This window comes from Mesitornis unicolor, unplaced genomic scaffold, assembly GCF_000695765.1.
Source record: "Mesitornis unicolor isolate BGI_N332 unplaced genomic scaffold, ASM69576v1 scaffold21770, whole genome shotgun sequence".
In the NCBI taxonomy this organism is placed as follows: Eukaryota; Metazoa; Chordata; class Aves; order Mesitornithiformes; family Mesitornithidae; genus Mesitornis; species Mesitornis unicolor.
This window is the reverse complement of record NW_010160570.1, coordinates 7,232-19,736: the sequence shown is the minus strand read 5'-3', so window position 1 is coordinate 19,736 and position 12,505 is coordinate 7,232. Positions and strand designations below refer to the sequence as shown.

The 12,505-nt window shown below is 43.5% G+C and overlaps 1 protein-coding gene across 1 annotated transcript in view; it reads right to left on the bottom strand.

Annotated features, from left to right (window-relative positions):
* Positions 1-304: 304 nt before the first annotated feature.
* The window catches only part of LOC104545276 (tetraspanin-3-like), a 13,212-nt gene continuing 1,011 nt past the window's right edge, over positions 305-12,505 (bottom strand). The window contains exons 2-7 of the mRNA XM_010190376.1: positions 4,221-4,412; positions 3,748-3,822; positions 3,186-3,281; positions 2,744-2,896; positions 1,789-1,872; positions 305-391 (exon numbers count right to left, since the gene is read on the bottom strand). Coding sequence (XP_010188678.1) covers positions 305-391; positions 1,789-1,872; positions 2,744-2,896; positions 3,186-3,281; positions 3,748-3,822; positions 4,221-4,412 — 687 coding nt within the window. The remainder of the gene's footprint in view (positions 392-1,788; positions 1,873-2,743; positions 2,897-3,185; positions 3,282-3,747; positions 3,823-4,220; positions 4,413-12,505) is intronic.

Genomic DNA, 12,505 nt, shown 5'->3' with positions numbered 1-12,505 from the left:
GAAAGAACTGCAGAAGTAAGATTCTTTCTGGAGTCTATTACACCACCTGAAGTCACAGATCCAAATCTAAACATTACAGAAAGCTGTGGGATGCAAGATCAGGGTACATTACTGTAGGGCACCAGGTATGGAAATTGCCATTTCACATCACCCGTAAGAAACCTGCCCGAATCAATACACAATGTTCTTTCTGTTTCATGGTACATAAAATTCTCAGCAAGAAGATCATAAATCGTCCTTTAGCATTCATCTTTACAAGTCTATTTTATCATCAGGAAGCAAGAAAGATGATCTTCGCATTTTATTAAGCAAACACGCCTGAGTGAAGAGGCTGATATCCACTCTCTTCTCTCTTGCAAGTAAGCACGCAGACACTCAGCATGCCAAAGAACTGAAAAAGAGAAAGAGAGGTATTTAGTTCTGTTGTATTTTGTTTCTGACCCAACACCTACACGTTCATTAAACTTCTTCATCATAGCAAGGATGTTCTTTTCATACTAACAAACACTTAGAAAACACATACAGAAAGTTATTTTTCTGCATGGAACTTTTCAATAACAGCTACAGCTCAACTTTTTCCTCCCTGGTTTCTCCCATTAATTTACAAATCCACATTAATTCCTAGTTATCTTACTGTGGGAAAAATTTCAGTGAAAGCATGGGACTATTCTGGACTTCAAATGAGTTCTGTGAAGTATTTAAGCACATAAAATATGCAAATAAAGATAGTGGAGAATCTGCTAAGGCAATTTTTGTAGTTGATCACAGGAGAGTTCATCACAAATAGTAATGGGGCATGTAATGGGAATGTAGAACTCATCACTTTTATAGAGGGAAAGGAATGATGGAGACAACACTGCTGAGCAATTTAAGCCCATGAAATAAAGTGTTGCAAACAATTACCTCTCTGCTAGGTCCAAAATTAAGAAAACGAAAGTTTAACTAAGTGAAACCCCAGTCCTGAGACAGCATCTGGACAGATTTCGGCTTCTGCACCGAGTTCAGGAGTTGGGTATTAAACAGTAATTGTTCTGGAATGAGTCACCTTACAGCCACTCTTTTAGAGAGAGCAGGGAGTTAAAGAAAAAAACCCCACTTTACTGCTATTAAACGGTTCAAATCTCAGCCAACAAGGAACATTTCATCTTGGAGAACAGGTACAGGGAACAACGACAAACCACTGGGCTAAAATTTATGGGTCAAATCTTCAAAAAGTTGCATAGGTGTTTCTTCAATGTGTCAATTGTGAGGAGGCTTACATCAGGGCTTTTCAAATCTAGTTTTCACCTGCAAGATGATCTGGTTTCACATTTCATTTAACTCAATCTCATGATTCCATAAATAGCCCTGCTGTTTTCATTCCTAGTCATATTTCTAGTCTGTTTTGATTCCAGGTCTCCAAGCACAGGAATATTCGTTGGGTTATATCTAAAAATAAATCTCGGTGTGCAATTCTAAAAATCCCAGTTAAGTACAGAAAAGCTGGTTGCTTTAATAAAGAATTATAGATCCAGGCCTTTTAGCACACACAGCTTTTTATACTTCCTATCAAATGACTGAGATGAATTCTTTGTCAACTTACCATCCCAAATTCCTCACTCCCTTTTGGGATCCCTGCCCTTATCATCATGCAGATAAAATGGAGAAAGTTGAAACAAAACAGAGGACTGGGACAACTTCAGAGCCAGAAAAAGGCTGTAGGGCTAACAGGACATGCTAGAAGCAAAAGCACCAAGATCAAAGGATAAACAGTATTATTTTCCATGAGGGAAGAGATAAAGCATTTACCTTTACAATGGCAAACCCCAGGATTACAAGCATAGCATAGCTGATAACGCTCTGCAGCCCAGACTCCAGCTCATCTGCACAGCCCTGCCATGAAAGAGATGGGTGAAGACAAATCAAAATATGTAATTCAGCTGGGTGGTTTTGGGGTTTTTTTTTTCCCCCTCTCCAACACTTAAAAGGAAGCAGGACCCTGTAGGGCTGTCTAACCCTGTAGTGGTCTAACCAACCACTGCAGCCCTGTTTTCTAAATCTGATGGCTTGTCCTTCATCTCCTGTTTGGGGACATTTTTGGCACTGACATTTGCTGCTCCTCAGAACCACTTATGGCTCAGTTCACTTAAAAAAAACCCCAAAACTCAGAGCCAGGTAAGCCAACAACTGTTACGATAAAATTCAACTTAGGGGCTTGTGCTCCAGACTGAAGAACCTCATCTGCAATTCTCCAGATTCATGGTCAATCCTAGAAGGGCCTCTTCCGCTACCCTAAATCCGTTTGAACAACTATGTGCCCACAGCTAACAGCTCTGCAGCAACACTAAACGGAGGACTGTCACCAGGAGACAAATGAGACCAAACATCCAGACTGGTGCCTATGTTCCTCCTCCATCATCTAGGAGGAACAGGCTGCCCACAGAGGTTGTGGAGTCTCCTTCTCTGGAGACATTCAAAACCCGCCTGGACGCCTTCCTGTGTAACCTCATCTGGGTGTTCCTGCTCTGGCAGGGGGATTGGACTGGATGAGCTTTTGAGGTCCCTTCCAATCCCTGACGTTCTGTGATTCTGTGATTCTGTGAGCTTTTACAGAAGGAAAACGATGGTAAGAAAATAGTTTGAGGGACAAACTGCTGGAAAGAATTGGATTAAATCATCCCTAAACCCTTCTTGATGTGCTTTCCTCATTGCTTCTGGCTGGCTGAAAATGATCACGGCCCAACTGTGAAACCTTTATCCTCACCTGCATATTGAGCTCCTGGGGCTGATCCAGACGCCCCGTGCAGTTCGTCATGTCTTGCCTGCAGCAGCTCAGAGGGACGCTGTTGTTACCAGTAGAATTAAACCACTGCATGGTTGTCCAGTCGCTGTAGTTCTTCACCCCGCAACAATGAAGCTGCCAAACACAGGACAGTTACAGGGATGTATGAATATATACGAAAATTAACACCACTGTTGAGTTAAACCTCTCTTAGGTATAGTGGGTAAGAGCTGCCCTCGGCACGGAGCCAATTAACAAGTAGCAGTAGATACCTATATAGCAGCATATATAATAAATCAACCTCCCTTCGTAACTTATTAACTCCTTATTGGTTTATTCTTTGTGAAAGCTCTAATATTAAAGTGATAGGCACTTGCTTGTTCTTTTGTAAATAATTCTCAGGACAATTTAAGTATTTTCTTACCTGTCTTTGCAGGTAATCAACAACAGCAGACTCTGGACTTTTACCATCATACTTCTCAAAGACTGCACGTGTTGTGCCTTGCATGTCAGTTTTCACCTATTTAGAGAGGAATTAAAAAAAACATATTAACATGAGAGCTAAGAATTTTATCTAGTGCAAACCACAAAAGATCTCTATCCCAACTAAGTCAGGGGGATAAAAAAATTAAAAAAAAAATTAAAAAGCAGTTTTTTAGCTAAAATACATGTAGCACTTAACCAGAATAATGTTCCTAGAGAGAAGTTTGTTTTCTCTGATGGAAAAGCCCTCCTTTGAGAGCATCAACAACTGCTTAATCCAACTTGGCAATGCCTGATGGGTACTTTATGTCATTTTTACTGTTTAAACTTTATGTTCCCAACAAAGACTGATCCAAACACTGGATAGTGACATCTCCCATTCCCACTTGCCTTGTGGATTGCAGGATGAAGCACAAGAAAACTGGATTTACTGGAATGCTTGAATACTACAAAATCTATTCTTTACTTTTAGGTTACTACAGAGATGCTAATTCTTTGCTTACCTTTTCCCTATAAACAAATCCTAGGACAAAAGCGGATATTTCTGCAATGAAGATAATCAGGATAATGACCAAGAACTGAAATTAAAAGAGACAGAGGCTGTAAGGAAGAATTCCACAGCATTTTAATTCAATTACACAGTACATTAATTTATAGTGGTAAGTTATTATTATCTGCTGTTGCCTCTCCAATCAAAATAGTTTCCAGAAAATAATTTAGAATAGGAGTGTGCATGGCTGGGACCATGAGTGCGCTTCCACAGGATCTGTGTCCAATGTAGGGCAGTCTCCAGAGCACTGCCATGATGTGATCTGTGTGAAGAGACAGATTTCCAGGATCTGGAGAACTAAAATTAGCAGAGAAGTGTGTATAAATATATATATTTTGGTTCCTTTCTTAGAAGGTCTAACGTAGCACGTCCTATACCATGCAACCAGGTGAAGAAGAGGACATGCAAGACCATGAGAACACTCACCAGCCCTAGGCCAACTCGAGACTCCCGGAAGGTGGCCCAGCAGCCGATCAACCCGATGACGAACATGACCACAGCGATGCAAATAATGATGAAGGCTGGCAGCAGAGCATACTTGTCCTGCAGAAAGTTGTCGTAGCTCTTGTAGGTGTTAATGACGTATCCCCCAACATAGCTGAGGCCTGTTGCTGCTGCCTGAAATGCAACAGAGAAAGTTATTAGCAGTTATTTATTAAACATCTGCCCAGGAAAGTAAAGATGGAGCTTTCTATAATGGCATAATTAAAATTTTAACTTCAGAAGTAATGACCATGAGGACAGGCACAAATGTTCTTGATCTCAGCAAAACACAGTCCCTCCTTTTCCTGCAGGAAACAGATTTCTGCATCCTCTAAAATTAACTCTCCTTCTAAAGGATGTTTTCCTAATTGAGGCCAACACACAGCATACCAGTGACAGCTGCCCTGAAGGCTGATGGGTTTTATCTGCAGAACTCGGTACAGTCCTGAAAATAACACCAAAAGACTGAGCAATGCCCTGCTAATGCCTCACCGACAGCATAAAAAAATTCTCTCAAGAGTTACAACAGCTCATCCCTCCTCTGTAATCCTGCAGCACAAGACGACGCCTGTATAAAATGAAGCACCATCCATACTCATCTGGAAACTCGAGGGAAACCAACCTGTTTTCAGGAGGCTACAGCTGGATTTCATCATGCAGCTTACGAGCCGTACATTTTAATTAAATCAAACGCAGCTCACATCGGAGCTGGGACTTGTTAATTCCTTTACCTTGCTTGGCTCCTTCCCCTCCAGCCATGTCTGGTGCCTGCCCTTCAATTACCTCCAAGCACAGGGGACATCCTTAATTTCAGACAGCTCTTCTCACGTTCCTCGACGCTGCCTCTACCTCAAAATTACCGTGATCAGATGCACCAAGTGATGAAACCAGGATCAGACAACCTTAGAGACGTTTAACACACGTCATGCAAGATCCTGCTGTGCTGGAGCTCAGATATGGGAGGTCCTCTACAAAGTGAGATACCAGGAAAAGGGATAGGATCACCAATTCTCAAGAGGTTTTGGGGTTTTTTTTCTTCTCTGCATACACTGGATTTTCAGGCAGTGCTGATGATTAAAGCAGTTCCTGAAACTTCCTTTAACTTTCCTTCTCATTGAGGAAAATCTCTTTCCCATTTCCCTGCCTGCAGGCATACAGGGACCAGAGTTTCTTCCTCCCACCCCTTTTTAGGGATGCAGGGAAAGGATGAGACCACTTTAGTTCATGGAGTGCCCATCACCTTCTCGCATCACCTCTTTGTCCTCCAACACTGCACCTCTGTACTGAATATGGGACAGAAAAAGGTCCTGGGGTGGGAGCAGCAGTAAAGGTGGGGCTGTGGACACAACCTCCAAAATTTGGCCCCAACCTCCATCCATCCTTACCTTCAATTGCACAAAAATAGTGACACATATGACTCAAAAACTGCATCCCATACGTCTGGATGGATGCGCGACTGTCCACCTATTCTCTGTCCTGGAACGGCATCATCCAGGCAAGGGCAGCCATGGAGAAGGAAGCAATGCTCCTGGATTAATTATTCTCCATCACGGATAAAATGTGATGGTGGGATTTGCCCAGTAGATCATTTATTTTAGTATTTTCTATTATTACTGAGCACCGTGATTGGCCACGTTGGCCCCAAACGCAGTGAAAACAACGCAGACTCAAGACAAGGGATGCAGCACGCAGGGTGGGATGTCCCACCACAGTTGACATCGACCGCTGAGCACCCACAGCCCCAGGAGAAAACCAGGAGGACCACGAGACCCTCAGAGAGGTTCAGGATGGAGGAGGGCAGTCCCTGGGGGATGGGAGCAGGGGTGACCACACGGACTGAATAGCCAGGGTACAAACGGGTATAAACCATGTTTTTTGATAAATGAATGAGTCATCTGCATTCAGCAGCAAAACGTGCACAAAAAAACCAGCCTTGTGATGTTGTTACTGTGTAAAAGTTAACGTGAAAAGTTAATAATTTGTCATCTTCAGAGAATGTAAAGGCCTGCTCTTCTGCATAACTCTAGTCTCAAACTTTACAAGTAGTTCTGTGCAGCCTAAACACCTTCCGTATCACAATTTGATCTTCCTATAGGATGTTTTACACAAAATAATTCCCCAATGTTTCTATTATCCTTCTGCAAGCAATTTAGACAACAGACACAGTCTTTATCTCTCTTCAATACTTCATGGACGGTTTTCTATTTATTTTCAGTGTTCTCACCACACAACACAAAGGAAATGCGCATAGGAAATACTAAAGATGGACCAACTGCAGGAAACTAAAAGAACCCACAACTTTTTGCTAATAAAGGGCTATCACAAATAATAATAAAAAAATAATTGTAGAGTTAATTCACGGAAGTCTTATAAAGCCAGGCCTAGCAAAGCTCCATGACAGTAATTCAACATTAGCGCCAAGTTCAAGGAGATATTTACTTTATAAAGCAAATACTGACTGGCACTACTATGGCAGGGTTTATTGCAACATTCAGGGTTATCTGGGTTCTGGCCAGAGACGAAACACAGCCAGTAAGAGGTCTATTATAATTTCTGAACTTCTGCTTCCACGCAGAAAAAAGGAAGCATAATAACGTAAAAATAAGACTTTGAGTAAAGATCTGGCTTAACGGAAGTTCACATTTTCCCCCATAAACTGAGATACAGCCACAACTTCCCCGGTATTTTTTAATTCAAAGTGAAGATTTTGAAGCAGGGTCACTTAGGAGTGGAAAACATTGCAGGTTTTGATCTGTTCCCTGTTTTATTTTGGCAGAGGAGTCTCAGACCCAAATTCCAAAAGAGATGAAAAACATCTCAGAACATAAATCTAAGCTCTCCTCTTAAGATTTCCCGATACTTAATGAAAATTCAAAATCCAGTGGAGGGATTTTAACCACCAGCACTGCAAAACCTTCAGCCCATTCCTATATCTAAGATGAAACTTCTCTAGAAGAGGAGGACAATGCTGCTGCAGTCCACCAGCCATGGCAAGCAGAACATCCTCACCTTACCCCTTCCTCCCCAAACTTTCCCAGCTGAGTCACCAGGGCTGCAGGAAACGCTGGTATTTCTTTACAACGCAAATGATGCCCATAAGCCAAGCTGAAAAGATGAGGTCAGTGGAAATTTTGCAAGAAAGCCCCTTTTTACAGCTGAGCAACAAAGCTGCAACCTTCTCCCTGCCTCACCCACCACCGCTCCCGTTCTTTTAGGGCCTAATGCCAGAATTGCTGCTTTTTCGTATCAGATCTAAAACTGTTTGAGCGCTAACAATGAAATCCTTGTTGGGGCTGAGCGAAAAGGAAGCAAAGCCATGAGAGTGGAGTTCTCCTAAAACACGGAAGGTTTCTCCCAGCACCCTCCAGTTTCAGTGTTGATCTGATCATTTGTCTTGTTAATGTGGATCAGTTTTCTTCTTAAAAGGCTGGTCAGATAAACAGGGGGTAACAAAGCTATAGCAAACTACTACAAATACATGCTAGAACTACCACTACCCACACAAATACTTTTTGAACCATTCCTATCTAGTTCTTAAATAAACAGTCAGCTCACTGAGGTGTTTTAGTTAATTTCGAGGCTTGGGAACCATGCTTTTTTTCACTGGTATCTTTGCGTAGCAATGATTTAAATCAGAGCACCTCACCCAATACTATACCTGATGTTCATGTTTTGTCTTCACATCTAACAACTACATCCACAGGGATGCTATCACCTTTTCAGCAATTTTAATTTGCCAGAGGACAGATTACGATATTATTTTTAATTATTAGTTTGCCACTACTGTGCTGTTCCCATGCCCCCTCACAACACTGGGCTCCATTACAGCTGTGCATCCACTCCTGACACAGAAGACACTCCTCATCCTTGTGTTTTTTTGGTGTACAAAAAAGGCTTTCATTTACCTTGACAGGTAAATCCTCTGCTCAGAAAAGCCTACATAATATTTCCTCTGCAAATAATTTATATTTATTTCATTATCTCACACACAGATTTCTCTCCCTTTTCCTGTCCCAGGTCCTTCTTTTCCTGTCCTGAGCCTTCTCTTTTCCAGGATGAGCAGTCCCAGCTCCTTCAGCCTTTCCTCGCAGGAGAGATGCTCCAGTCCCTTCTCCACCCTCACTGCCCTCCAGTACGTCCGTGTCTTCTATGGGGAACCCAGCACTGGACCCAGCGCTCCAGATGTAGCCTCCCCAGTGCTGAGCAGAGGGGAAGGACCACCTCCCTCCATGCTCCTCCTGATGCAGCCCACGGTACTCTCTGCCTTCTTGTGACAAGGACATGTCGCTGGTTCATGGGCAGTTGGTGCCCACCAAGACCCCCAAGGTCTTTTCTGCCAAGTTGCTTTCCAGTACACGCATGGATCTGTTCTGCTCCCCACTGTCCTAGAGCTCCTTCAGTTTCCAAGGCTTTGGAAGCTCAAAGCTTCAAGTCTTTCCCTGCTTTTTTCTACTAGAAAAAAAACAGCAATTTAAAAATGTATCACACACACCTTCTATGTTCCCACAGACTCTCAAGTTGTAGAAACATTAATCTGCAAGATAATTATAATGTGAGGTACAAAGGGGGGACCTAGACAACAAAACTGTACTGAGCCTACTTATACAGAACCATAGGAGACTCTTCAAAGTATATTATAGCGAAATATTCTGCTGCTGATGTACAGCTACGGTGCATGTGTCAGCTTGCCTCCAAAACACACCTCAGGGCTGCTGGGCCGGTACGGTGGGAATCGCTTGCTCTTCCCTTTTCTTTCTCAGACAGAAACAACGAGCAGCAGCCAAAAGGCTCTGAAAAGCTGCAGCTCTCTTTCAGGGAAAGAAAAAAAACAACCAAACAACTAAAGCAGTATCTACTTGCAGTTTTAACATGCTGCAAACTCACACGCTCAAGAAGGGATTCTTTGTTTAATATAACACTGCACACCAGCGCAAAGCAAGGAATCCTGCCCCAAGTCCTCCGACTTCGAATGCTTAATCCTCTGCCTTGCTGTTAGCTTGCTGCTGCTAACCCAAACCACAGAGCACCACGCACCTCTGAAGACAACAGGATTAGTATTAGGAGAAAGCAGCACCACCCTTTTCACTCTTATTCTCCCCAAATGCAGACATGAACTGCAGGGCAGGAGCCTCCTGCAAGTGTAACTTCAGCTGAGCGTGGATTTATCAGCCGCTGCCAAGCCATTTTTTGATCTGAACAGGCAGTTCAGACACAAAACACCCTCTAGGTCAATATTTGCCTTCAGAACCACCCTAGTTCCTTAATAAGCTGCTCCTGGCTCGGCCACCAGATCCTGTGACTTCCACCTCAAACTGAACAGCAAAGTACACCTAAACCACAGCGGAGCTCATCCGAAAGGCCGAGGAAACTTCTCAGAGCTGGTAACAGGGCAGATGCCTCTATAATCTGCCCTGAAATATTGCTTGACATAGAAAAGAGGGCCATGTGGCAGCTGAGTGCCTCTTCCCACAAGGAAAAGCGCAGTCTGGGATTCTCCTGCTGCAAAGGGATCTTGCTGGCTTCATGGTAAAGCCATTTGGCAGTGCCACACTTTTAGGGAAAATTAAGAAAGTGCCCAGTTCATACATCATGTTTTCGCTGGGACAGAATCACAAAATCCGTTTCCTGTTCAGGAAAGCTGCATTTGAGAAGTCTGCAGCACTCGATTTAGTGGGAAAAAAGTTGATCAGACACTTCAGTTTAGTTTTCAGCCAATATTGGTATGCAGTGATCAAGGTCTGCAGATGCTGGGGGGAACAAAACCCAGGGCAGTTGAACCCAGCTGGCCAATGAAAATTACTCCATACCATAAATGTCACACTCACTATAAACTGGGGAGCTTGCTGGGGACAGCTCTCTTTCCTTGATGCTTGTCATCTCTTGAGGGTCTCGCCTGTCATCCTGCCCCCAAGGCCTACTCCCCGATTCATTGTGAATACTATATCAGCTAAGCATAATTCCATGTATTTTATATAAATATTGCTGTTAATACTGTTTTTTTTACTATTATTATTTTATTAAATGTTTCTCTTTCAACCCAGGGGGTCTCTTTTAATTTTCCCAATTCCCTTTCCCTGGTTGTGGGGAGAGTCATCGGGTGACAGAACCGCTTAAACCATGACAACCAACTACAAGAAAGAGCTGCTTTCTATCCCTGCTAGATAAAGTGTCCTCAAGCTCTGAACTTCTTGCAAAGGGGTAACAAAATGGGACCTCTCAAGCAGATGCAATTATCAAGGGCACTTCTACAACCGCTGGTTTCAGAGACTGGCAAACTATGAGACTCATGAGGACACCAGATCCACAACCGGGCCATCCAACAGGACTTCTCACAGCCTCGGGGACCGCTGGGGACAGTCAGATGAGGGTTGTTCCTCAGAAGCACACAGGAAAGGGTGAAGTTTATCACACTGTATCTGCATCACTGTGTGAACACTTCCCCTTTCCTGACCACACAGCACCGGGTTTTAATTTAGTCTGCAAGGCCCTACGCATACAGCAAAGTGCATTTTCCTGAAAGTCAAGCTCTGCTTCCTGATTTTGGGCAGAGTAATATAAAATAAGAAAGAACTGTGCCCTTTCAAGACAATAAAGTGCCCAAACCCACTACCAAGTCCTGGCACCAGCCCCATTCAGTGCCCATTCTGGCTCATGTGGCTGTTTTACTCCCACAGAAAATGAATCCATTGCTTTCCACTGTCCTCATTTCAGCAGTTGATCTGTCACCCGATGACCCCTGCCACCTCAAGAGGGAATCAGGAACAGGAAAGATGACCCCTGGGTTGAACTAAAAACAGGTTTAATAAAGTAATAAGACACTAGTATTAATATAAAGTTATACTTAGCTGAACAGGGAGTAGGCCTTGGGAGCAGAATGATGGGCGAGACCCTCTGGAGATGACAAGGAAAGAGAGGGTGTCCACAGCAAATCCCTCAATTTATAGTGAGCATGACATTTATGGTATGGATTAACTCATATCAATTTTATTCCCATTGACTCAAGTGCTGGGGTCTTCTAAACAGTGCAGCTTTCCTGAATAGAAAATTGATTTTATTCCAGCGAAAGCAGGACAGCTTTCCACCCAACACTCCTCACATACAGCCATGCACAGCAGGCAGCTTCAGGCAGGATTAAGGATTTGCCTAAGAACAGATGCAGGAAGACGAGAAAGGTCATTGAGCTGCTGATACCAAGACCTGTGAGATTGGAGAACACCTCATTTTGAAAAATAAACGTGTTTCTGGAACCAATACTCTCCAACATAACCTTTGCTATTACCCTGAGTGTGTGTGGGTGCAGAGGGAGACAAGGATCACCTGAGGAGATCCAGATCTGGCTTCACTGCTCACAGGTAGAGCACATCCGGCCAGGGATCAGCTCTGGGATCACTCTCCTGTGCTTTTTCTCCTTGGCCAGTCCCACTGATGTCAAATTCTGCTCCTCATGGATACCAAGCCCTCTCTGGAAGCAGTTATCTGTTTAGTGACAAGCCATATCCCACCACAAGACATGGCCAAGAACATCGGGGTCTCCTCCAACCCTTTCTCTCCCTCTTTTAGCACCTTCACCTGGAACACCCATTTACCAAAATAACCACACACTTGGACCTAATTACTAGGTGCTAAAAAGCAAAATTGGAGGTGGGCAGATCTCCCACGGCTTGAAGACACCACCCTTGGTAACTGCAGTTAAAATGGCTTCAATCAGTACCACGTTTGTGGGGGTTATGCACACCCACATCCTCCCAAAACCACCCCCCTGCAGCAGAATGACCTGTAGATGTGATGCTGAACCTGGTGGGTAAGGGAGAAGTTGCTTTTTCACCTCATTTAGGAAACCCCTATATGTCATTCTGGAAAATCTTTCTTCACTCCTGCACAGCAATAACGATCAGAGATCCAAAAGCAGATTTACTGCCTTTTTAGGACATTCCTAAGCAATAACCTTTGCCAAAGCACCATAACCGCACTGGCTGCTGAATGCACAGGTGGGGAATTATTTTCCGTAATCACTTCCAAGCTGGGCAAGATTTGCAGCATGCAATGCCCAAGCACAAATTACTCCTTAGAGAAGAAGTCCAACACTCTTTGCAAATCTTATGTTTCGATAATGATCTGGAACCTTGGACTTGGTGGAGCCCCAACTGTTGGAAATGCTCGGAAAGAGCATATAAGAGTCTGTTCTTCCTTCCCCACCCTCCTAAAACCTGATTTCCAGGTTCTGCTGC